Source organism: Pimephales promelas, chromosome 5 (assembly GCF_988280905.1).
Source record: "Pimephales promelas chromosome 5, fPimPro1.hap1.1, whole genome shotgun sequence".
Taxonomy (NCBI): domain Eukaryota; kingdom Metazoa; phylum Chordata; class Actinopteri; order Cypriniformes; family Leuciscidae; genus Pimephales; species Pimephales promelas.
The window spans coordinates 39,737,857-39,764,883 of NC_142773.1; the positions used below are offsets into that span (position 1 = coordinate 39,737,857).

The 27,027-nt window shown below is 35.8% G+C and overlaps 2 protein-coding genes across 3 annotated transcripts in view; one reads left to right on the plus strand and one right to left on the minus strand.

Moving 5' to 3' along the window:
- scn12aa (sodium channel, voltage gated, type XII, alpha a) overlaps nt 1-20,483 on the minus strand; it is a 75,026-nt gene extending 54,543 nt beyond the window's left edge. Inside the window, exons 1-3 of the mRNA XM_039675555.2 lie at nt 20,080-20,483; nt 5,138-5,444; nt 2,280-2,398 (exon numbers count right to left, since the gene is read on the minus strand). Coding sequence (XP_039531489.2) covers nt 2,280-2,398; nt 5,138-5,404 — 386 coding nt within the window. The 5' untranslated portion in view covers nt 5,405-5,444; nt 20,080-20,483. The remainder of the gene's footprint in view (nt 1-2,279; nt 2,399-5,137; nt 5,445-20,079) is intronic.
- The window catches only part of yju2 (YJU2 splicing factor homolog), a 49,952-nt gene that overhangs the window by 22,001 nt on the left and 924 nt on the right, over nt 1-27,027 (plus strand). The window contains exons 3-10 of one of the 2 annotated variants that reach the window (XM_039675553.2): nt 21,162-21,321; nt 21,633-21,733; nt 22,883-23,027; nt 23,124-23,258; nt 24,315-24,496; nt 25,400-25,541; nt 25,694-25,708; nt 26,514-26,646. In XM_039675553.2, coding sequence (XP_039531487.2) covers nt 21,298-21,321; nt 21,633-21,733; nt 22,883-23,027; nt 23,124-23,258; nt 24,315-24,496; nt 25,400-25,541; nt 25,694-25,708; nt 26,514-26,646 — 877 coding nt within the window. In that variant the 5' untranslated portion in view covers nt 21,162-21,297. Of the gene's footprint in view, nt 1-21,161; nt 21,322-21,632; nt 21,734-22,882; nt 23,028-23,123; nt 23,259-24,314; nt 24,497-25,399; nt 25,542-25,693; nt 25,709-26,513; nt 26,647-27,027 lie in introns of those variants that run through there. The other variant, XM_039675554.2, reaches the window with a different exon arrangement.

Sequence of the window (27,027 nt, forward strand, 5' to 3'; positions counted from 1 at the left end):
AAGAATTAGATCGTTATTTAATGTGACCTTGTTTGAAATTAGGCAAAATATCAATATATTAATTAATTAATAAAGTATTAGCATGTATGTATTAATATCATTATTCATTTTGTTTAGTTTTTTTTAATAATGACGAGTTTAATAAATAAAAAATAAGATATACAGTAACAGTACCATATAAATGTTACCATAGTTGAATATAATATGTGTGTATTCTGGTAAAGCTTGATGACAGTAAACTGTAAAAAAATATATATATATTGTTGGTTTAAATTAAAAAAAGAAGTAACCTGGTAGCCTTAAAATTTTAAGTTCATTGAAAAGGAAAAAGTGAGTTAATACAATGAAGGAGATCGATTTAATCATCAGAAACTCAAAATATTATGTTATCTGAACTATATAAATTATTGTTTAAGTTGTTTAAGTTGATTTTGACAAAAGAAAAACTATTGTGATTACAATATTTTTTACAGTGTAACCTGGAGTGACATTGTGATACAGTCTTTGTCCCTTTCTCTTTAAAATATGAATGGTTTTAATTGTTTTAACGCAGAAACGTCTCACACAGGACTGGAAACCTGCGTGCATCATGAGCGCGGACACTCAAACATCTGTGCATGCAGCTGTCACATGATGACAAATCACTGCGCTCTTATTTCATTTGGGGAATTAGAAGAGGAATATCAGCGGATTTGGTTGGCGATGCCAGGGAAGAACATTACAGAGCTGTTTCAGAGATGAAACCAAATCCAATAGAAGTCTGATGGTAAATATTTCAGATTCGCCTCACAGTGTGAGCAGCTGGATATCATTTTGCTGTTGGTCCAGATTTTGGGCTTTTGATGCCTTTTGATAATATCCTCATTAGTTTCAGAGGCCTAATGAGAATTCTGTTTCTATGTTTTCTGATAATGATTCTGATGTGTTTGCCCATGCAAAAGCGGAATACCACAGCAAGTGCTTGGGAGCACCTCGACCCGGCGCAGAAATATCATCACTCTGGAGAGGGAGAGGACGTGATGATATTACTACGCCGAGTCGAAGTGCTCCCAAGTACTTGCTGTGGTATTCCGCCTTATCCACTTTACACGCTTAGAAAAGTGCAACGTTTTATTTTGCGTCACCGTCCTACACTGAAAAAAATGTGGAGTAGGATTTACTTGAAAAGAGCTTGGCAACTTTTTCCACTCAGAAAATGCTAGTAAATTTACAAAGATTTGCCAAGTAAAAACCTAAACATATTTATCAGTAGCTTTAATTAGAAATCTTAAGTTAAAATTTACTTGGAATATGGAATTAAGTAAACTTTAATTTAGTTAAGTGAAAGTAACAAAGAATATAAGTAACTTGTCTAGTAAAAGGTTGATTAATGTCAATTTAGTTGTAATTTCCTTTGCATTACATTTCACTCAAACAATTTTATTGAATTATACCAGTCATTTATAGTATGTGTTTTACTTAGCCTATCTAAGTAATTTATACTTCATCATGTCAGATGTTAAGCATGACGTGAATGCAAAGACCTCAATACTTGGTAGACAATACACAATGACGGTAACATGATTTGATGGTCGTTTTTGTGTTTGAATGTGTCATTTTGAGCAGAAAATTTCCTCAAAATGGCAAGTTACTAATCCTGACAACAAAAGCAATGATCAAACAGTGTAAATACAGCTGGAAACCAGTGAAAAATGAACCTCGTTAATTATTCAAGGTCCAGTGCATGATGGGAACCCCAGTATCAGAAAAGTTGAGTCATTTTTACTTTATTTTATTGTGTTCATATTTATGCTTTCATTTCTACTCGCTTGAACTAAGTACTGATATGGAATTGACTTAGTTTTTTTTAATTCTTGCCTGAACTAACTTTTTCTTGTAAATTACATTGGGTTTTTTTCAGTAGTATTTACCTAACCAAAAAAATCATTTTTTTCAGTGTAGGTCGAGTTACACTACTTGTGTAACTGTATTTAAATAGGGAAAATGTGGAGGTGTTTGGCCGCTTCTCTGCTTGACCCATATTGAATGAACTGGGCTAGTTAAGTGCTATCAAAGGCTCTCGCGCGCCAGAGCGATTGAGACGACGGAGGTATCAACTTGTCTTAGTTAAGGGAATAATATAGTTTAATATGAAAAAACAGGTGGAGTATCCCTTTAAGATCTGAAATCTGAGTTATTATACACGAATCAGAAGCACGGCTATAAACAGACCAAATCTCTGTGTAATTCTCCAAGCAAGTAAACATGCACACATAGAGAAACGTTCAGTGGAAGGATATGAATGGACTAGAATTCGTATGGAGATTCTTCTAATGCAGTGAAACGGACTGAATATGTAGAGTGCAGATGTGGCACTGAAGCGGAAGATGGCTTTTCCCTTGTTTACTACTATAAAAGTCTGTAAAAAGAGAAAAAAGAAGAGAAACAGTCAGTCTGAACACATGAAATGCATCGAAAGATACACAAGTTTGTTGTCAGAATGTTTTTTTTAATATTAAAACTTTTATTCAGGAAGGAAACGATAAATTGATCAAAAGTTTTAAGACATTCATAATGTAATAATGTTAAATTAATGTTTAAATCGTTCAAAATCAATCAAAAGCACGTAATATTAAGCATCCAACTGTTGTTTTATACATTGATAATAATCAGAAATGGATCTTTGGCAGCAAATCAGCATGAATGATTTCTGAAGGATCATGTGACTATGCTCAAAAAGTAAATAAATGGATAATTACTGCATAAAAATAATTTAGTACCATAAAATCCACTTTAAATAAACATTATCAAACTAAATTTCATTGAAATTATGATAATAAAAAATATCTGTCATTTTTGACCACACCAGAGGGTTCAAATGTAATCATGTTTCACAATACCACTATATTTAGAAAAGACAATTGATTAAATAGATATAGATATTCAGATGAATCACAATATATCAGTAACCAAATTAGCCAATAATAGACAATCACTCTCTGTAATAGTTTATCCCTAAAACTGTAGTCTGGACAAATGTGGGCAAAATAGTTTTGATTTATTTAAAAAAAATACTTCCCTTGATCTGAGCGGTACAAAACTTGGCTACTTTTCCTAAGTTTGCCTCCTGAACACACATAATTTGTTTTTGACTCACTTCTACAATGTTAAGTGGGTGAAAAAAAAACTCCTTAATCTTGTATTTGGGTCAAAAATGGGCATAGAAATGAATGGGAAAAACTGTAATTTAGAGCACTCTAAAATAAGACACCAGGTGACAGCAAAGTCACTTCATCTTTAGGTTTTAGCTCTAAGAACTTATGGGAATGATATTTTAATGTAGTTAAAAAAATAATAAATAAAACATAAAAATAAGCATAATTTACATAGAAAATATGGTACTTTTTGAAGTAAATAAATTCAAAAATACCCCCCCCCCCCAAAAAAAAAAAAAAAACACCATAGACAAAATTTTATCAAAGACAGCGATATAACATTTATACTAAAAATTAGGATCACGGCTGAGTCCTCTGTTCCCACATTTGTCCACAATTACAGGATTAAGAGCTATAAAGTGAATACGGTTTGAGGGCTATTCTGATTGTTCTTCTGTTGTCAATTATGTCTATGACTGTATAATGGGTTGTGAGTGAAAACTATTTAAATTTCAGAGGTTGCTATGCAGAATTGATGAAATTCTCAATTATGTGTCAGATCATGTTTCTCTTAATATTAATTTTAAAGAAATAAGTCAATAGGTAACATATAGTAATATGAGCCCTGTAAATAAATGTGGACAGCAGCTTAATCGATTGATTGCAGACTGTATCTTGGCAAATCTGAGCACAATTTGAGATATTATCTATTCTGAAAGGTACGGAGGCGTATTGCATTCACTTGAAGAAAAAAAATCTACTCTGTTTTTCTGAATTAACGAGTTAATTTTTTATGAGAAAAAAAAATTGCTCTGTTTTTCTGAATTAATGAGTTAATTTTTCATGAGAAAAAAAGTTTTGCTGTTTTTCTGAATTAATGAGTTAATTTTTATGAGAAAAAATTTTTTTGCTCTGTTTTTCTGAATTAATGAGTTAATTTTTCGTGAGAAAAAAAGTTTTTGCTCTGTTTTTCTGAATTTTCTGAATTTTGCTCTGTTTTTTTGAAAAACAGAGCAAAAAAAAAAAATTCCATGAAAAATTAACGAGTTAATTCAGAAAAACAGAGCAAAAAAAAAATTCCATGAAAAATTAACTTGTTAATTCAGAAAAACAGAGCAAAAAAAATCCATGAAAAATTAACTCGTTAATTCAGAAAAACAGAGCAAAATATTTTTTTTCTCATGAAAAATTAACTCGTTAATTCAGAAAAACAGAGTAGATTTTTTTTTTCTTCGAGTGAATGCAATACGTCTCCGTAGAAAGGCCCTGTTTACATCTGGTATTAAGATGCGTTGCAGCCGATTGGATCACAAGTGGACGACACTAAATACAGGTGTCTAAAACGTTTTGAGCTTGTCCACTTTAGACCATTTCCCGATGTAGTTGAAAACGCATTGGGCCGCATTGCTTTCGTAGTGTAAACGCTCATGTGATTGAATGTGTTTGAACAGCCATAAAAGACCGTCTACACTCCGCCTACTGACCTAATGCGTAACGATTATGTGAAGAGCTCTAGCCAGATGGGATTTAAACTTTGTCAGCTGGAGACCCAAGTTTGGTTTCGAAGGGCTATCAGAGAAATTACGTGAGCTTATTTTGTCCATTAGGTCGAAAGATCTGAAAAAGTCCACACATTTACTCGCCCATAGACCCTCTCCATGACGAAATCAGGACAGAAGTGGTTGAAAGTGGACGGATTAAAACGCAAGGTGTAAACGGGAATGTGTCTTGTGTGATCCGATCGACCGAAACGCATCTATATACCAGAGACCCAATGAAATAGTCTCCATTTTTTCTCCATTTTATCTCATTGCTCTCCTGGAGAAACCAGAGCACCAAATGCACAAGTACGTATCTCGTTGCCATGCAAGACAAAATCATTACATGCCCTTATATAAATACATCTGTGGCAATATTCAACTAAAAACACCAACTTCACATCCATTTACAGCACTTAGTCTCTTTTAAGATGCACTAAAACATCTTGAAGGCCACTGACTCACCCTCTGATTCTTGAAGTAGAAAGGGTCGATGTCCTCCAGCGGGACTCCGACCAGTCCTGCGGGGATTTCACCAAAGATGCGAGGCAGCCCCTTCCCGGCCTCCAGGTCAGCACGGGGTTTGGGCTCCTCAATGTACCCGGGGTCCTCCTTATAATCCTTCTTGTTCTTCGTCCGCTCTTCGCTGATCCTCTGCTCGATGGCCGCCAGAGACTCACGTGTGTACGGTCGCAAGCCATCAGGACCCGCTGGTAAGAGCATGGTCGCCATCTTTTCATCCTGATCGTCCTGTACTAGAAGTTACTCAAAGCTAGATGGAGTCGGCCATGAGACGGAGAGAAAAATATTAGATATTAGAGTTAGTCACTCTATTAGCTTGTTGTTTTGCAATTTACAGCACAATGACTGTGGGTTGAGTCCCTCTGGAGTCACTTGGTGTACTCGAGGGCATGATGGGGATTCCTCAGGGACTTTCATGCTCATGGGATGTACTAGGGATCAGACTTGTATCATCTAAATTCCCAGGGTTTCAAATAGGAGGTGCCAAAGAAGGACAATTTTTTATTCCGTAAAAAACCTTTAAGTGATCAGTTAATCAACGAACCATTTTTTTCTTAGTGTGAAGAACATTTTAATAATCCAAAACCCTTTTCCACAGTGGAGAAGCTTTTGTGGAATGGATGATCCTCAAGGAATCATCAATGTCGATAAAGAGCCTTTATTTTCAAGACAGTCTATTGTAAGACAGTCTACTATATAACCTCCAGACTATTGAATCACCAGTCTGTGAATACTGAGCCTCATGGAAGCTTGTTTCCACCACTGAATAAAAAATAAAAAAGGTAATTTTTTTAATTTCCCAATTCTGACTTTTTTTCTTCCAATTGCGTGATATAAAGTCTCAATTATGATAACACAGTCTCATCCCAAGACGTCATATTACTGAGTCTTGGGACGTCTTTTGACCATACGTCAACATCCGCCTAACGTCGGTTAGATGACGATCCCGGGCCGTCATACAACTGGTGCTTTACCTTTAACGTCGGTTAGGTGCCGGGGTAGGTTTAGGTCTGGGGTCGGGTTACGATCCGATAACGTCATCTAACCGACGTTTAAGGGTACCCTAAAAAGGCAGATGTTGACGTATGGTCAAAAGACGTCAGGGGTGAGACTGCGCTGATTATGAGAACAAAAGTCAGAATTGTGTGATATAAAGTCTTTATTGAATTCATTTGAATTCGTCCACTGGCAAAAAGTACGTTTTAGACCCGGTTTATAGGTATTTAGCAGCATTCTCATGCTTTTTTATCAAACAAAATAAGCCAATTGCCTGCACACAATATGAAAGCATGTAATATAATAATATAATATGCAATGATAAAGTTTACAGTGTCTTCATAACACATCTGATGCACATTCTTTGTTCAACATTTTCTAGAAGTAGAATTTTAAAAGCCTTGCTGTACTTTTGTGTAGTCAATAAAGAGAAGATACACAGCCATCTTACTCCAAAGAAAGTGACTTAAACACACAATGGGCCCTATCTTGCACCCGCTGCAAATGACTTCATACACTGACGCATGTATCATTCCTATTTTGCACCCACGCAAATGGGCTTTTCCCTTCACAGACGCACTTTGATTCTCTCATAAACACAGATGCAGCCGTTTTTATTTTTGCAGATCATACATTATAACACGGATAAATCCGCCATAATAAAAACAATCGGCCATGCAACATGCGTACATGCTCTAAAAGGGTATGTTGGATGATGCTCTGATTGGTTTATTTAACGTTACGCCCAAACCACACCTATAATGAAGCTATTTCAGACCAATCCCTTTTAAAGAGCCCCCATCATAGCATTTGAAATGTTCCTATTTTTGTTTTAGGAGTTCGCAAAAACAGTTTGACATGCATGCAAGGATAAAAAAAACAACACTTTATTTGTCTTATAATATGCATTTATTTTTTAACTGATTTGCTCACCGACTCCCAAATGATTCGTTCAACGACTCATTTTTCCAAACCACTCCTTTGCGTGACGCTAATCAGCGGTGATTGGTCAGATGACCGACCCAGTCAGTTATTGTTTGTTAGCATAACGCATAAACATATTGATAAAGCACTGCAGTACTACAAGACGCTCTATTCTTTATGACAACTCCAAACGCCAATTAAAAAAAAATTGACATTGGAGACCTAGAAGCTGCGCTGAGCGTAACTTACACACACACACATACGCACACACATACTTATCGCGCCTTCCCTCTTTGCGCCCGACGCTACAAAACCGTTCAAAACCCATAAAAGCAACAATTATTAATAATACTTACAGGTTGTGATTCGAAGGAGGAAGCTGATCCATATACACTGGGTAAGTAAGTTACTGAGCCCTCCTTCAGGAACAACCACTTGCGAATCCACATTTGAATTCATTTATGTATTTGAACGATTAATTAAAATGGTGAGAACACAATCAGGCTATACTGTTGTGGTATCGTTGCAAATATGAACTCTAACCACCGATTCTTCACATGCTCGTCCCTGGTAAATGAAAGCAAAGTGGCTGAACTATCTTTGCATTGTAGAACACAGCGTCTTCTCGAACATGATGCTATGATGAAGTATTTGAATGTGTAGACTTCAAGTTTACACTTCCTTCTGCGCGCGCAGTAACTGGCCACGGCCAGTATGTCTCTACATCACGATGTAACAGCTAATGACTCGTTTCAAAAACAATTCATTTCATAGACTCAGAGTCGACTCTCACTTTTGAAAGAAAATAACTTTATATACGGTGCACTTTCAGATATAAATCTTTGCAGGATGTTTTCATTCCCTTAGAGCTTTATTCCACACCATATGAACAGTCATTTTCAAAAATCCATGATAGGGGCTCTTTAAACTTGCGTCGGGCGGCGCAAGAGTCATTTATCCCGCCGGTAAAATAGCAACAGCGCCCAAGACCCGCCCACAAAGATACTTGCACTACACACTTGATACTTGCGTTTCAGATTGGTAAAATAGGGCCCTTTAAGTCATAAACACAACTTTCCAACATGAACTTCCCACAAAAAAGGTACAAAATCTGACACTGGACCAGTACCCTTTGAAAAGGTACTAATATGTACACTTTAGATAATATTATGTTCCATTAAGATGTTAATATGCCCTTCAGGGGTAAATGAGGTACAAAGGGTTTCCTTTTGAAAAGATACAACCCCAGTGACAGCTCTTGTACCTTTTTTTTCTGAGAGTGCCATGTGGCTCTTCTGCATCTGCGTGAACTTGAGGAGAACTGACTTAATGGGCTATATGTTCCGCATTTGAGTTCCATAAGTTCCGCATTTGACGCAAGGATGCTCAACAGTTTCCGGTTGGGGAGATTAAAGTGGAGGAAAACAGAGGAAAACAGGATGGCAGAGTCTTTAAAATTTACTGTCCTCCCGTCTTTGAAACGAAACGTTCATACAATTAGATGTAATTTTATATATAGTTATGTTTATTTAATATAATTTTCAAATAAAAAAATAAACACAACGAGGGGTGTCTGTTTTATCTGTTTTTGTGGCTAACGTTTCTTTAGTATAACCATGGAGTATAAAATTCAATATAAATTCTCGGTATTGCATTGGACTCTACGATCGGCGGAAGTTATCGAGCATCCTTAAACCTTCACCGGAAATACCGCCGTGCATAGAGCCAATTTAATCTATTATTAAAAATCACCAAAACACCAGCTGATTCAAACATATTGAGCAAAAATAATGAAAAGCACCTGCAACATTTTAGAAACACAGATACAGACACTTGATCTGGTATTTTATATATTTCAGACATTTTTTAAACCCCTTTGACCTAAAATATGTTCTTGAAGTACAAGTACGGTTCTCTGAAGTCAGTTAATGGTCCCGTAATATTGACCCTGTAATAAGGCGAATCTTTCTAAGAACATGTATAGATCATATTTTATATGTATGAATAAGAAATTATATTTTACATACAGAATCTGTTCTTTGGAGTTCTCCTCCTCCATGATGATCCTTATTGTATTATTACTGTAATGCAGAAGTTAAAATAATCCTATATGAACACAATATATACACTCCTGTTCAAAAGTTTGGGCTTGGTAAGATTTTTAATGCTCTTAAAAAAAAAAAAAAAAAAGTCTTCAGTGTGGACTGCTTCAAAAGTATTTCCAAATAATTTTTACTACTAAGCAAAGAACCACAAAGAAATGCATACGACGTTACGTGAGCACCAGTCAAGTGTTGCTGCAGTCAAAGTCCTTTTAGGCAAGTCATGCCACTCGGCCGCCATCTTGGCAACGCCTCCGGGCAGCTATTTCGGACTAACAAGACCGGCTTGACTGTTAAAAGCAGACGATTGGCTTTCCAGATGGAGGGGTGGGGCATGTGTTGTGTTTCTAAGTAGTTCATGGTGACTTTTGCAGGAAAGTTACAGAAACATATTCCAGTAATCATGTGTAAGATTCTCCAATCTTAAACGATTATCAATTCCATCTAGTGATTTCTTGTTTCTTGAATGTTCATTACACAACGTTTAGAAATTCATGACTGAACCAGAGGCGGATATATTCAGTACAGCTATACAGTATGTTGAATGAGAAATCATCCACTAAGTCCAGCGTGAAGAAAAGCTTATCCAGCCTTGACCTTCTCAACTTCCTGCTTCATCTCTTATCCTGAACATCAGACTGAATTGGTGTCAGGCAGGGCATACATTAAAACTGATGACTAACAGGCCTAACCCGCTCTCATTTATAGCCTGTGCTTTTATTGCAGTTTAACTCAGCAGCTGGAGTGACGCGTTTCTGAAGATTAGCGCATGGAGAAGGAAGTTCCTGTTCCTTCCCTGGCAGACATGTTTTGATTTCTTCACCGCCAACTAGAGCCAGAAAGCGTTATCTAACCCACAGCCTCAAAGTGGCTTACGACGGCTTGATCTGACCCACAATCCTCAGCAGTAGCAAATTACTCAGCTGTCAGTTTAGACGCATATTAATGGGGGACGTCACTTCTGTTGTGTTTCTTTAGTAAGAAAACATATACCAACAAGCTGGCCAGATAGCAAAGCTAGCTGGTGAAGCTTAGTTAAGAGGCCTCGCAGTCCTTCCAGAAAAACGCAGCGTTTTTTTGTGATTGTTGCGGGCAAAAATCCTTGATTACGCGGCCCGTTTTCTTTAAAAATGCGATGGAATATGCGGGATATTTATGCAATTTTATGCGATGAAATTGCGGGAACTTGCAAAAACTGCGGGAACTTGCAAAAATTGCGGGAACTTGCAAAAACTACGGTTTGATGAAAAAGAGAAAAAAAGTGATTCCCTCAACACCCTGTTCTCACTAGGCTACTGCCTTAATGTAAATAGTCATTTCTTATTACTTTCTATGATGTAGCAAGCATACTACATCATAGAAAGTGCTGGGAATATTTAATTTCTCATCTTGTTTTATTTTTATTAAATTTTCAAAATCACAGAGTTTGATATAAGTTCTTGACATTTCTTTTACACATTTTCTGATAAATATAACATCTGAGAAGTAGCCTAAAACATGAAACAATAATTTGGGGGGAAAAACAAGAAAAAAATAAAGATAGAGGGCATCACAGACATATTAATTTTTTTTAGCAGAGATACAGATCTTTTGGGCTTTTCGATTTTTTAAAAAAAAATTAAAGACTCAAAATACATTTTAAAAGCTGTTTTGAAATGAGCAAAGTTGGGTTTTGAGTTACTCCACTTAGTTTGATTAATATGAAATTTTCCTAATAATAGAACAATTCGATAACATACATTTTTCTTATAGGAAAGTCAAAATCATTTGTATGAAGATGACAAATTTAAGACAAGGTTGCAATTCATTTTAAAACCTAGAAATTGAGACATCTCATTCCAAAAGATTGAAGAATAGGGACATTCAAAGAATAAGTGCACAATAGACTCTTTCACAATTACAAAATCAGCAATGTTTTATTTCAGACTGTAACGAGTGTAAATAAGGTGTGGCCCCTTTAAGAGCTGCGCGCTGAACTGTCTGCAGTGTGTGCGCCTCAAACACCCCATGTGTACGGGTAATTTCTGTTTGATGCTTATTCTTTTATGTTATTTTGTTTATTAAGTAACGATGTGACGGTAGAACGTGTGACAGACAGTTATACGAGTTCGATTTGTGAGATGTCAATCGCCTCCGTGAGTCTTTCTGGCCTCTGCAATAACTTCAACTGTGAGCTATCCCGTCGCGTAATTGCGTCACTTCATTACGTTCCCATGGAAACAGGGGGAAATGGCTGCTCTTGTATTCAGCAAACGCAACATTTTTCAACTTTCTGCGAAGATATATGTGAATTTTTTTGCAACGAAAATGCGAGGATTATGAAATCATTCAAACCCCGCATATTTTGCATGGAAATCGGTAATTTATGCGGCGAAAGTGCGGCTTATTTGAAAAAATGCGGCCCCCGCATAAATATGCGGACTTTGGCTGATTTTGCATTGAATTCAGCGATCGCATAATCGCGTTTTTCTGGAGGGACTACGGCACTAACATGCTGGTTTTACTGTTTTTTAGGGGTTCAAGCGTGTGTCCTCTTAAAGTGATCAGGCAGACCAAACTGTTAGTCGTACCCAGATAGCAAACTGACATTGAATTAACGTAGAAATATGACATCGAAACAACGTTGATCTGACATTGTTTTGCTCATCGAATTAACGTTGAACCAACGTCAGATGCGTCATTCTTTCAAAACTAACGGAAAGTCAACTTGAAATTAATGCGTTGTTTCAACGTTATGAAAACAAACCAATTTTCGATTTTCATTTAGCTTTGAAGAATGCCGCGTCTGACGTTGGTTCAACATTAATTCAATGAGCAAAATCAACGTTGTTTCAATGTCATGAGAGACGTCGTTTCCACGTTGATTCAATGTCAGTTTGCTGTCTGGGTAGACACTTGAAACTTTGAGTTGGCAACGTCACCAAGGCTCGCTCCAACCATAGACTGTAAAAAAAGATGGACGACGCTCTCCCCTTCGCTCTTTTCTATCAGAGAGAACTGAAGCCGCCAGTGTCTCGATATGACGCTGACTTGAGTCTGCGCACTTGCGTGTTTCGGGACCAGTCACGCGCAGTCGTGAGCAGGAAGTAAAGCCACGAAATCGAAGGCCGCGTCGTCATTCTCGCTGAATCAAACGCAAGCACACGCCCCGCACTTATATTAATTTTCCTCTGTCTGCTTCGTTCTTCTCCAATGATGTCTGCTGATTGCAGAACCTTGTTAAAATAAGGTAAATACAACTACTAACCACATAATCAACATGATTAAAAAAGTCCGCTGGTGCTTTCAGTGACTACCTCGCACAGAGAACCTGTCAATCACAGCTGTCAATCATGATGTCAGAGCACCTTTTTTTAACATCACATAACTAACTAAAAACAAACTTATTTTGAAAACGAACACTTGAAATTACATCAACGTGATAGAAACTACAGTAAATGACAGAAACTATCTTTGGAAAAAGGATATGTGAAGTGTAATTTAATTGTTTAGTTGGTCTCGCGCCCCATTGAATAACATGGGGAGGCGGGGGTTATGAGCTATACTAGGTCCGGTCACAGGGGGGCGATCGAGACGTTTTGGCTTCACTTTTGAGGGCTTGTGCGGCACGCTTGGCTCCAACTGACCTATGGCTAAGCCACGCCCTCAAACACGATGAGCCAATCACAGTGCGCAGCTAACCCAATGCACTCGGACATTCTCTGCTTCCACGTCAATTGAAATGCATTGCAGTTCGTTCTTTCATTTTAATTTCAGTTCTTTCATTCATTTTTTCTTGTCATTTTAAGTTTAAAATGATCAAACGGTGTGCATGAGGTACATATAACTCCGACACTAGGTTCCCGAGAGGCTGGGCGACGGTGTGTATTTCTTTACCCTTTCCCAAGCCACATCTCAACCGAGATAACCTGTCTGCTCTGGATTAAGTTATGCGGCACACCACAACACCAACTAAACGTGGATAAATTAAACAAGGATGTCGTCTACATCTGTTCTAAGTCTACAACGTATTTGAACATTATCTTTAAAATCTCTAACATAACGTTAGGCTAACATTAGAAAACATTAACGTTAGCTTCTAGCTGCATTGTACATCACATGTCACTTAGCTTCATTAGCGTATCTGTAAATAACCGAGATAACACAAATGTTAACAATGTTGTGCTAAATGATTTATGTAAATACTGTAACACCAAACGGTGATGGCAACGATATGAGGTTTATCACGTTTACACTGTGACCTGTACATGTTTGCCTGGAGCTGAAGCTTTTCATCGACCTTCTCAACAATAAAATTATTAATATAACCCTCCAATGTATAGTTAAGACCCTTTAGGTGACTTCGAGATGATATATAATCTTTCTGTCTCCAAAAATCACCAATTGCCTCCTGTGAAATGTCTCTTACTGTGACGGCTGCCATAGCGCCTGTCCCTGAATGTTGACTGTGTGTCCGAGTGAGTGGAGGGGGCGTGGCTTAGCCATAGGTCAATTGGCCTGATGGTGGCGCTACAGCGATCAAAAGTCTGTATTTGGCTCATAACTCCTAAACCGCTCTATTTTGGCTTTTACCGAAAAACCTACTTTTGCGAACTAATCCTATAGTTTTTTTTTGCCCGATTGGAACTAAACCAGTGCAGAAAGATTCTCTGGAGTCTGAATCACAAAAAGAAAGTCGAAATTTCGATTCACGTCCATATCAGGAAGTGGCTGTGGAAACTTTTACCAAAACTCTTGAACAGAATAAGTTGATTTCACCAAACTTGGCACACCAATATATGGCCTTGGTCTGTAGACGGATTACACAACAGGATCTACACCTACACAAAAGGTCAGTCCGATTGACTTTGGCTGTGTCCGAAATCTCCCACTACTCACTATATAGTGGACTATATAGTGAGCTCGCCATTTTGTAGTGCTGTCCGAATGTATGGTGATGATTATTATACCCTATATAGTCCACTCAATGTATCCCAGAATGCATTTTGAAAAGTAGTGTACAACCGATAGTCACTAACCCAAGCCCTACATAAAATCATGCATTGCGCTGATCGTAAAAATGGCGGACGGGTGACAGCAATGACGTAATCAACGGCGCCGAGAGACGTCCGAAAGTGGTGTTTCTATTATGCCGGTGAGCTCACTATATAGTACTCTACTCCCTACCCCCTACATAGGGGGTAGGGAGTAATGAGATTTCAGACACAGCCTTTGTCAAGGTGCCATCAGCCAATGAAATTGGAGCGGCTGTCAGACAAGGTTAGCGGAGACCGATCGGAACGAAACTCGCTGGGACTGTGTGAAAAATTAGAAAGAAATCGGCCATCAGGGTCGCCTTCGTGTTTTTCCACATGCGTTAAGGATTGTACTGTATATCACGCGATTTTTCGACGCTAGCAATTTTGCCTCTGTAACCACCGTTGTCAAACGAATCGTTCAAAAAACGACTTTCGCGAACTATTCCTGGGTTTTTGGCTCAACCTCAATAACTGATAAAAAGCTTTAAAACATAACCATCTATGATTTAGGTGGTTACGAGCTTGCTAAATAAAACATAACATCTTTTAAGCATGTTTTTAAAGCGCTTGAACCCCGTTAATTGCTGCTTGCATCTGTATTTTTATTCACTTTGGTACTATTTTTAAAAGTAATGTGTACATTTTTAAAACTCCCACTGATCGCACTTGTAAACAACACAGCTAGTCATTCTTTCGAAACCTGATCTCATGCTTTCATTCTAGTTGTGCATTATTTTCATTGTGCGTACTAATTTTCAAAACACCAGATCATTGTGATATGTTATGAGAGCATCAATGAAACACAACAGTATATGATCTTCTTTCAATTTAGTGCTTTTAACATGTTTGAAATCACCCCTGAAATAGGTTTTTTTATTCACTTATTCTCTATTTTCACAAGCAAGGTGTAGCCTACATAAGTGCACTTTTTTTCAAACATTCACTACACTGTGTGTATGTGTGTGTCAGAGAGAGAGAGAGAGGGGGGGGGGGGGGGTTGCTGTTGTTTAGTAACATAAGATCGATCAGAGATAGATCAGTAGAAGGGAGACCGATGGCATCAAATACAGCATTTTACATTGCAGTATGTATGCCATCTGATACTGTAAACAGATGACCATGGTAGAGACTGACACATTACTGTAACTCAAACTATGACAGTTTAGACTGAGACATAGTACAGTAAAAAAAACATTTATTGTCAGCAAACTGTTATGCAGAACCTCATGGCAGTTTCATAACTTCATCACACCTTTTGAAAGCACACTAGATAGATACTATTACAAAAATGATGGATTCAATTACATAAGAGGTCATGTAAGTGTATTTTCTAATGTGGCAACTGAAGCCTGTAATAATTGATTCAGCAACTAAACATGCACTCTTAGAAGAAATGGTTCTATTTAGAACCAGAAATGGTTCCATCCCCCACTTCATATATGGAACTCCAAAATGGTTCTATAGAGAACCTTTTTTTGGTAAAAGGTTCTATTGGCCAAGTATGGAACCATATAGAACCCAGAGGAATCCTTTTTTTAAGAGTGTATAGAACCTTTTAGTGGTTCCAAATATGTAGCGCTGATAGAACCTTTTAAAGTTGTCTATAGAACCTTTTCTTCTAAGAGTGTGTGATGAAGTTATGACATGGGGGTTTTGTGCTATATAACAGTATATGCTGTCAATACAGTAAATGTTGTTTCGGTATATGACCCAAACTAGAGTATACTACTGTTTAATATATTCTGGCAGTCTCCACCATAGTTTTGCCTCTGTTTACAGTAGCACAAGGCATACTGTAATGTAAAATGTTGCTCCATGTTCACAAATTGCAAATCTCTCTCACAAACAAACACACTTACATGTGCACACACTTTAAACATAGTGGTTCTTATATATAAATCACTTATGTAAAAAGAATTCATAACATTTGGTTATATCCGAAGTTGCAGTTGGATTAAATAATAGACAAGAAGAGCTGCAAATCAGAAGTTTGACGAGGCCCTTGCTGTAAATGAAATACAATATAACATTATATTGAAACTTTAATTTCCCAGCTGGGATCAATAAAGGACTACTAATTCTACATGAAACGTATAGATAAAAACCACATTTTGTGTAGTGAAAAGGACTTTGTGGTTTTGTGTATTGTACTAATACAATTGAAAATATAAGGAATGTTTGATAAAAGTGTCCTTTTTATGATCTGCTGATATTAGGCCTGAGAGTTTTCAATTGCTTGTGAAAATTGTGCCAAAGCAATTAAAGAAATCGTCAAATGAACTGAAGTGGTTGATGCCGAGCCTCACTCTGACCAAGTGTTGTGTACAAAACAAAATACACTACAACAGCAGTGTTCTCATAGCTTTACTCTCACAACACACAACTGTGAAATATGCATTACAAATGCCACCAAACTTGAAAAATTTACAAATGTAATTAATTTAAAGGGTATTTATTTTAATTCAATTGTAAATGGCTCATAATCACTAGAAAAAAACTGAAATAACCTTTTAAACATTAACGATTTAAGACATATCTCAACCTTTCCACTCTTAGAAAAAAGGGTTCATTGGGGTTCTATGAAGCATAGGGTTCTTTGCTCAACTCCAAAGAACCTTTTATGCTAAAAAAGGTTCTATAATGACAAGAAAGAACCCTTTTGGCACAAAGGTTCTTTATATGCATTATTCTACAACATTTTATAGTTGTAATTAAAGTATTGTTTATTAAACTGTTGTAGTAACTTAATATCACATTTTAATCATGCTGATTTTTGGAGGAGAAAAACTGAAATGGCACTCTTTGTGTGATATTGATTAACTACATAAAACGATATAAATAAATACATTTTCTAACCCCCATATCTTGAATTTTGTGATTATTCACATTCATAAATACATTTTAGGGTCTTGATGTTTGTCAATAATATGAAATATTTAATCCGGAAAGGACAAAACAAATGATAATGAATGAACCCAAAAGGTTCCATAGAACCTTTTTCCTGGTTACAAAGAACTATAAATGGTTCTTATTATTGAACCCTTAAAAAGGCTTCTATATAGAACCCTTTTAGGGGTTTTAAATACGTAGCGCTGATAGAACCTTTTAAGGTTCTATTTAGAACCTTTTCTTCTTAACACTTGTCTTCTAACCGGTTCTAAAATTAAGTAGAGAACCCGATGGTTCTAAATAGAACCCCATTGAACCTTTTTTTCTAAGAGTGCATTAGAGGACACTTAACACTTGTCTCGGTTCTCATTTAAAATAAAAGGTCTGTCCCGTGCATGTACAGTATTTCTGAAGCTTTCAGATGAGCCTTTACAAAGAACATAAAAAGAGTCATTTAAATTACAAATCCGGCACATCATTTCCTGACCTTTGATCAAACTGATGAGTATTGAAATTAACACTTCTTCAGCTAATAATGCAAAATCAGTGCGTGTCGTAGGTTTTTATGTGACATCAGTCTAAATGACTCTCAAACGTAATGTAATCAAAGTCCGGATTTTGTTAATCTTCTTAACAGGCAGCACTTTCACAAACACACGTTAGATTCTGCCTTCGAAAGCGCTACACACTTGTGCTTCCTCCATGTTCTTCGTTTGTATCTTTACTCCTGATTGATTGTATTAACTTTTTCAGCAGGTTATTTTACGTTTAATAAACTCGTGGGTTTAGAGATCATGCAAGCACGGCTGATTTAGGCCGTCCTCATCAAAATTCAATTTAGTAGACCAAATTCTCTTTTTATGCATCTTAAATTTTAATCTTATGTTTCATGGTTTACATCATGCCACTATTTTTGACCTATTTTCATTGGTTTAGGAAAAAAGTATCAACATAGTCAGGTCAAACATTTCAATACAGATAGCTTGTGTTATTGAAAATTGCACAATTGTAATATTTCATCCAACAGACATATGACACCTGTCAGTTTTTAATCAAGTTTACATTGGAATTGCTTATTATTTTAGACAGTGAGGGAACAATGCAAGCATTCTGAAGCGCAAATATTTCCTCAGAGACAACATATATTGTGTTATTTAGTCACTTTCACAGAGACGTTTCGAAATGAAATCCAATCGTTTTCTATATCCTAAATACATCATAATGCTATACATTATGATTACAAGTATGCATTATATCTTTTCGTAAATAAACTAGTCATGCTGATAAATCAATATTTGGCCACTTTCAGAATTTTTGTATGATATTTTGTGTGTGTGTGTGTGAAGTGAGTAAATATTGTAGCATTTTTTGTTACATCATTGTCTAAGCAATTTTATGTACTTTAATTTGCAGTTTTGGGGGCAAGATTGAACTTGAAAACCTTAAAATTACTTGAAACTCTTAAACTCATAAAGAGCATAAACTTATGAAACAAGTTATTGGACATGTGATTTAAACTATTACAGTATACTGTTTAAATATTATAATTAGGCCTGTCAAACGATTAATCGCGATTAATCGCATCCAAAATAAAAGTTTGTGTTTACATAATATATGTGGGTGCACTGTGTATAATTATTTTATATACGTATACAAATACACGCTTGTATATATTTAAGAAATGTTGTCATGTATATACTGTATATAGATTTATATATAATTTATATTATATATAAATATAAATATTTTAAATAAAAATAATATTTTTTTTCTTAAATATAAATGCATGTGTGTGTATTTATATATATACAAAATAATTACACACAGTGCACCCACATATATTACGTGAACACAAACTTTTATTTTGGATGCGATTAATTGCGATTAATCGTTTGACAGCCCTAATTTTAATGCATAGCAAGAACATATGATGAATTATAAGGCATTATGAATGCATTAGGAAAACGAATTGAGATGCTATTATAGTTTTTATTAATATTTTATATTTTACATTTAATTTTATTATTTGAAAGTGTTAGTAACAGTGTCATAACGATCACATTGGACACAGTGTTTTACAGTGTAATTAAGTACTGAGTAAATATATGCCTAAGGGTTAGGAAGAGGGTTTTGGTTTAGAGTTTACAGTTATTATACTACAGTAACTATGTAAAGTGTCACAAGGACACGGTAAAATAAAGTTCCAACAATTTTACTGGGATTTTAGAAAGAAATCACAACTAAAAATCCTGATAATTACAACAACACACAAGTCATGCTTTCACTGAATTCCCACTACTCTGACCTGATAAAACCAACAGATCCATTAAGGATCATTAAATGGGAGGCGTCATGTATATTATGGTCACCCATAATGCATTATATCCATGTCCACCCTGCAGGCCAACTGAACTCCAGCTGATGAGAGAGATGTGCGGACAGAGTTCATTCAGCAAGAGAAACACATCCTCCTGGACTTTTTCGTTAGTGCATGAAACACATGATTGCCATGGCACCATTAACACGAGGATGAGTGAAAGAGTTCACTCTTAAAATGTTTACACTGTCTTTAGTCCACAAGGGAAAATGCTTCAGTTTTGCACTCACTCTCAGCACTGCAATTCTGTACAAAGGGTCACGTGATCACTGACACTTTAGTAATAGAGCACATCATTTAATATAGCCGAAATTATTTTTCTTTAAACTTGTATTTCTTTCGTTTTTTTTTCCTAAATCCTCAAATGATTCAACTTATATCTCAGTTGAAATTAAAAAAAGAAATCCTTTTCCTTGAAGAATTTTTCTACTTTAGTTTTATACTCTGAACTTTTATAGTGTTTTTATATTGCATATGGGTAATTGCACCTGCAATGAATTGGGTTCGGAAACTCTACAATGATTGAAAAAAAATGAATCAACTTTTATCGTTTTAAATGTAAATAAAAACTGATCTTACATGTAAACTCCGTTAATTGCAGCACTGCGCCCACGCATTTCCATTTATTGCGCTGATGTAAATCCAAAATCCCAAACTGATCCATGATGGGAATAACCCCAATCCCAGATAAAGTATTCCGTCAAGGACTCTGGAAGATGTTTCAGACTGTCTCTGTTGCTGTAGGTAAATAAATTGTAGTTCGTTGAAATCTGGATTCCGCACAAATGCATTAGTAGGTTACTCTTAAATCCGTGTTTGACGCGTTTTTTTCGCGATCCAGATCGAAAGTTTATCTAAATCCCAGCATTCATTTAAGAAAGAACTCTGTATCCAAACGTTGTCCGTGCTCCCCATTGAAGATATGGCTGGATTTTTAAGCCATTTACGGATGTGTCCAGCTTGTTTGGCGCACAGCATGAGATTGCGCGTCTCTGCGCGCGCCCTAGAGCTGCTGCAGGATTACGCGCATCATAACCAAACATTTGCGCGCGCCAAATTAGATAATAAGCAAGAAAAAAATGACTGTAAGACTCTTTTTATTGCAAGTACTGATTGTTTTGACTGGTGTCCAATGCAGAGTTCACTTTGGGCACGTCTGGTTTGTCCTTACAGGGTGATTTTAACGTCAGGATTTCCAGTGACTGTCAAATCTATAAAAAGTAGTAAATATGTGTTTTTACTTTTTGCGCTCAACTTGCTCTATTTAGTAGCTACAAAGGATCTCTCCCAAATACTTTTGGTTTGCTTTCTTCTATGGCGAGATTGTGAATATCACAGCTTGTACTTTAAAAAATGCATGCGCTAAAATTCATCGAAGCAACACGAAAAACTATTTAGAGTTTAATAATTGATTTTATTATTCAGCATCTCCCTCTAGCGGGCTCAGTAAAGTCTTTATGTCTTTATTGTCTTTAAAAGATTTCTGCTTCTATTTTTAATATATAACCCACCTTACTCACCCTAGCACCTTCCTGTTTATATATATTTTTTGGCATATTTGTCATGTTCATATGATATTATATTATTGTGTCTGTATTATTGTGGGTCTGTAAATGATTTATCTGTATGCTAATTCTTGCCTTGTGTCCTGTAATACTGAGGCTCTGCCGGTGGTGGCAGCACTGCAGCGCGTGAGTGACGGATACACACACATACACCGCGAGGAAGAAGCGTCCACAAACATTTTAGCATCCAGTTGTCGATTTTAGCTTACATTTTAGGGAATTAAAGAGAACCATGTCGGAAAGAAAAGTTTTGAATGTAAGTACCTCTTTGTTTACTTCTATATTATTAATGTGCTGCGGCTTAAGGTGGTTTAGAGGAGTCATAGCTAAGATAACCATTAACAGAATGCTAATGAAGTAACTGTTAGCAACGCAGTGTTATAACGTTAGCTGCTACATGTTTTCAAGTTTTTAACTAATGTTTTCTATGCACTTCAAGTACATAACCTTGAACACACTTAATAGTTATTAAGATGAACCTCGAAATAAGTTTCTGTTTGCAAAGTTACGCTTCTGTGGTGAAGTGTCACTTGTTTTACAGCATTTCTTCTTCTTATTTTTCCTCAGAAATACTATCCTCCGGATTTTGATCCGTCTAAAATCCCGAAACTCAAACTGCCCAAAGACCGTCAGTATGTGGTAAGATTGATGGCACCATTCAATATGAGGTGAGACTAGTTATATTTTTTAGTTTATATAACTATTGCCAATATCATGACTTACATGGTTTGAGATAGAAACCCAGGTCTGTCATATAACATGAGGTAACGTTAGTTATGTCTAGAAGTATTGAAGGGTTCATATAAGGACATGTTTTTAGATGTAAATAATATTCAACTATTTCATACAACACTTTATGCAGCTTCTCAACTAAGAATACAATTACATAGATGAACAACAATAAACTCTACCGGTCAAAAGTTTAGAAACATTACTATTTTGAATGGTTTTGAATTCAGTCTCTTCTGCTCACCAAGGCTGGATTTATTTGATCAAAAATATAGGGGGAAAAAACTAATATTGTGAAATATTATTACAATTTAAAATAATGGTTTTCTATGTAAATATATTTTAAGATATAATTTATTTCTGTTATGAAAGCCTAATTTTCATCATCATTACTCCAGTCTTCAGTGTCACATGATTGGAAATATATTTTTAATAACGTGTTATGCTTTTTTTTTCAGGATTCTTTGAATAAAATTTATTTTTAAATATATTTTTTATTTATTTTTTTATCATTAATTTAAAATATAAATATTTTCTAAAAATATGCACTACCATTCAAAAGTTTGGGGTCAGTAATTTTCTTTCTTTCTTTTCAAAGAAATTATTAATATTAAGCAGCACAACTGTTTCCAACATTGATAATAAATCAGCATATTAGAATGGTTTCTGGATGATCATGTGACACTGAAGACTATAGTTATGGCTGATGAAAATGAATTTTGCAGCACAGAATTATATTATATTTTAAAGTATATTACAATAGAAAACCATTATTTTAAATTGTAATAATATTACACAAAATTACATTTTTTTCTGTTTTTTAATCAAATAAATGCAGGCTTGAGAACTTCTTTCAAAAACATTAAAAATAGTAATTTTTCCATACTTTTGACTGGTACTGAATATCACAGTAAAAATATAAATTAAATGCAACAAGCTAAGTAATGGTATACTGAACATAATACTATTTTAATGGCAAAGAATCTCTTGATTTCTCTAATTTGTGAGTACAACATCTGTAGTTTGATTTATTAGAGATTATATATATATATATAATCTTTCAGATATTAATTCTTGCTGTTTTGCAGGTGTAAAACATGTGGAGAATACATTTACAAAGGGAAGAAGTTCAACGCTCGTAAGGAGACCGTTCAGAACGAACTGTACATGGGGCTTCCCATTTTTAGATTCTACATTAAATGCACCAGATGTTTGGCTGAGATCACCTTCAAGGTACTCGAATGAACGCACACATCACACTGCAACACTTCAGGAGATGTTCTTGTGTGTTTGTTCAGTTGCACTTCATCTGATTGGTGTGTTTCGCAGACAGATCCAGAGAACACAGACTATGCCATGGAACATGGTGCAACACGTAATTTTCAGGCTGAGAAACTGCTAGAAGAGGAGGAGAAAAAGATCCAGCAGGAGCGAGAGGAAGAGGAACTCAATAACCCCATGAAGGTCTGTTAGAAACTTGAATCATAAAACACACATGTAGTCTTTTAGAGGTTTTTTCAGGGGGTGTTTGTTTGTTTTATTCTGTGCTATTCGTGTTTCATTTTTACTTTTACTTCCACTTTCCATCAGTGTATTTTTATTTATTTTTTTGAAAAAAGCATTTAGTTTTCCACATATGGTGTACATAAAAGCCTTTACAGTGTCTTTGTAAGCAAGCCATCAAAAACTAGAGATGCACCGATTGCAGTTTTCTAGGCCGATTTCCGATTTTCATTGAGTTTGACCTGCCGATTCCGATTTTATTTTTCTAACCACTTTTATTTTCAATAACACAAATATATTTTTTAAAACACCATATACTTTTACTCACAGTCAATAATAAAAACAAGTTTAAAAGGATACATTTTCTTTTCTGACACTCCTACTCCAGTTCTTATTAAAACACACGACATGCAAAGTCTGTGTATTTTGGGCACTTTTAAATCCTTTTTTTCATCAAAAGTGTGCTTTCACTTTAATTAAGCGTGAGCAACGCAGCAAAAATAGACACGGCGCAGAAACCGCTGCTTTTGCTCCCGGTGTGAATGCACTCATCGCCATATGTCAGACTGACCGTTCACGCGCCGGTCAACCTGTGCATCTCTATCAAAAACTAGGGCTGTGCAAAAGTTAATTGCGATTAATCGCATCCAAAATAAAAGTCTGTGTTTACATAATATATTTGTGTGTGCTGTATATAATTATTTTATATATATAAATACACACACATGCATGTATATATTTAAGAAAATGTGTTCTATAAATATAAATTATTTATATTTATATAATATAGATTATGCATTTATAAATATATACAGAATTTAAGCGCAAATAATTCTTAAATATATACATGCATGCATAGGTATTTATATATACAAAATAATTATATACAGCACACACAAATATATTATGTAAACACAGACTTTTATTTTGGATGCGATTAATCGCAGTTAACTTTTGCACAGCCCTATCAAAAACCCATAAAAACTTGAAAGCTAATCTCCCTGAATGCCGCCACAGGTCCTGGAGAACCGCACACGGGACTCAAAGATGGAGATGGAGGTGCTGGAGAACCTGCAGGAGCTGAAGGACCTGAACCAGAGGCAGGCGCGGGTGGACTTCGAGGGCATGCTGGATAAGTATAAAGAAATGGAGCAGAGACAGAGAGAAAGAGAGCTGGAAGAAGACGAACGAGAGACCAAGTATGAAAAGAGCAAGTCTTGGACGTTTTGCATCTTAGATTTAAAGGGATAGTTCACCCCAAAATGAAAATGATGTCATTTATGCTTAACCAGTGTGAATCTCGTTCCTCTGCTGAACACAAACGAAGATATTTTGAAGAGTGTCAGTCACTACTTGATGGGACCCTTTGACTTCAATAGTATTTTCTTGTCCATCAACTGTTTGGATGCTCATATTCTATAAAAAATATCTTCTTTTGTGTTGAGCAAAGGTTTTGAACAGTTTCATTATCCTTTTATGATGGAATATTTAAACTTTTAAAAATGAATGTCACACTTCAGGTCCAATTAAGTGCACAAAGATTTAAATTGCAAATTTTATCAGAAAATCTGAAATTATTATTTTTTCCCCCATATCAGACAGCCCTAGATTACAGCATCTAAAATATAGTTAATGTACAATATGGAGATATTCCTGTGCAGTTTAACCTAAAATATGAATGTTTGAAAGTCATAGTTGTGTTTATATCGTCTACATTTACATGTGACAATAATAGCACCTCTTTGAGGTTATGTACATTCACTGCGTTAATATGTTTTCCAAAGCACGTACCCCTGGTTTCACAGACCAGGCTTAAGCTAGTCAGACTAAAATGCATGTTTGAGCTGTTTTAACTGAAAGTATGTCTTAAAGAATGTCAGTGTCATTGTTTTGTCTCAAGATGCACACAAGTAATGTTTTTTTTTTCTTAAAGTATGTTTATAAAAGCTACTTATTACCTATTTGATTTATGACCTACCTAATCCTGGCTTAATCTAAACCCTGTCTGTGAAACCATGCCTTAATGTCAAGATTAAGGAACATGAATTATATAGTATATATATTCTGTAATTTAGACTTCTCTCTTCTCTTGCTCCTCATAGAGAGATGTTAGACAGAGCTCTGATTAAACGACTGAGGGACTCGGACTCTGAGGAAGAGACGGAAAATGCAAACGAAGGCAGGAAACACACGGCTGATAAACCCACAGACATCCTCACTACAGACGGGAACGCAGGATCACAGGTAGAGTTAGGGCTCCAGATTGCCACCAGAATTTGAGAGTGTGAGACTGAATTTTACATCCAGTCGCTCATTTGCAACCAGTAAATTTGTCCTTTTTTCTTGTCTTTTCTAATATGTCACAATATTGCTGTTTCTACTGCATTGTTGATCAGATAAGTGCAGCTTTGGTGAGACTTCTTAATCACTTCACACTCTTTTCACATAATACTTTCTGCTCAATATTTAAAACCGTTTTCTGGACAAATGTGGGCAAAATAGTTTTTAATTATTTTTTAAAAAATACTTCCCTTGATCTGAGCGGTACAAGACTTGGCTACTTTTCCTAAGTTTGCCTCCTGAACACACACAATTTTTTTTTTTTTTTTTGACTCACTTCTACAATGTTAAGTGGGTGAAAAAAAACCTCCTTAATCTTGTATTTGGGTCAAAAATGGGCACCCATAGAAATGAATGGGAAAAACTGTAATTTAGAGCACTCTATAAGACACCAGGTGACGGCATAGTCACTTCATCTTTAGGTTTTAGCTCTAAGAACTTATGGGAATGATATTTTAATGTAGTTAAAAAAAATAAATAAATAAATAAAACATAAATAAGCATAATTTACATAGAAAATATGGTACTTTTTGAATTAAATAAATTAAAAAATACCCCCAAAATAAAAAAACACCATAAATGGATAGACAAAACTTTATCGAAGACCATGATGTAACATTTATAATATATAAAAATTAGGATCACGCCTGAGTCTTCTGTGCCCACATTTGTCCACAATTACAGGATTAAGGGCTATAAAGTGAATACGGTTTGAGGGCTACTATGTTCATAGGGTGATCTGTGGTCCTAAACTACATTTCCCACTTCATTTGTCTTGCCGTTTTTTTTTTTTTTCTTTTTTCTTTGTCTTTGTATTTTAACGCCTCATATGCTTCTCATTAATGTGTGCGCTGTTCTTCCTCCTGAACTCCACAGAGCTCGTCGTCTGCGGTTGTGAAGAAGCAGAAGCTGGAGAGCTGGGAGAGGAGTGTCGGGGGTCTGGGTGGGAAGGGAGCGCTGGGGTCTCTGGTGGTGAGGAAGAAACCACAGGCTGCTGACACACAAAAAGGTTTGTGATCTATTAAAACTAGTCAATTTGTGATTTCTTAAGTATAAGGGACAGTCTGGTCAGAACTAGTGTGGGGTGGGGGGGGGGGGGGTAAACAGCAATTATGAAAGAAATAATGCGTTTATTCAGTTATTTAAACTATCACAATAGCACATTTTGAGGTCACTTTAAAATAAATTTAAAATAATTGATAATTGAATATATTGTAAAATTTAATTTATTCCTGTGATCAAAGCTGAATTTTCAGCATCATTACTCCAGTCTTCAGTGTCACATGATCCTTCAGAAATCATTCTAATATGATGATTTGCTTTACTTATTTAAGAAACATTAATCATCATTATGTTGTTGTTGATTCATTGATAAATAGAAAGTTCAAAA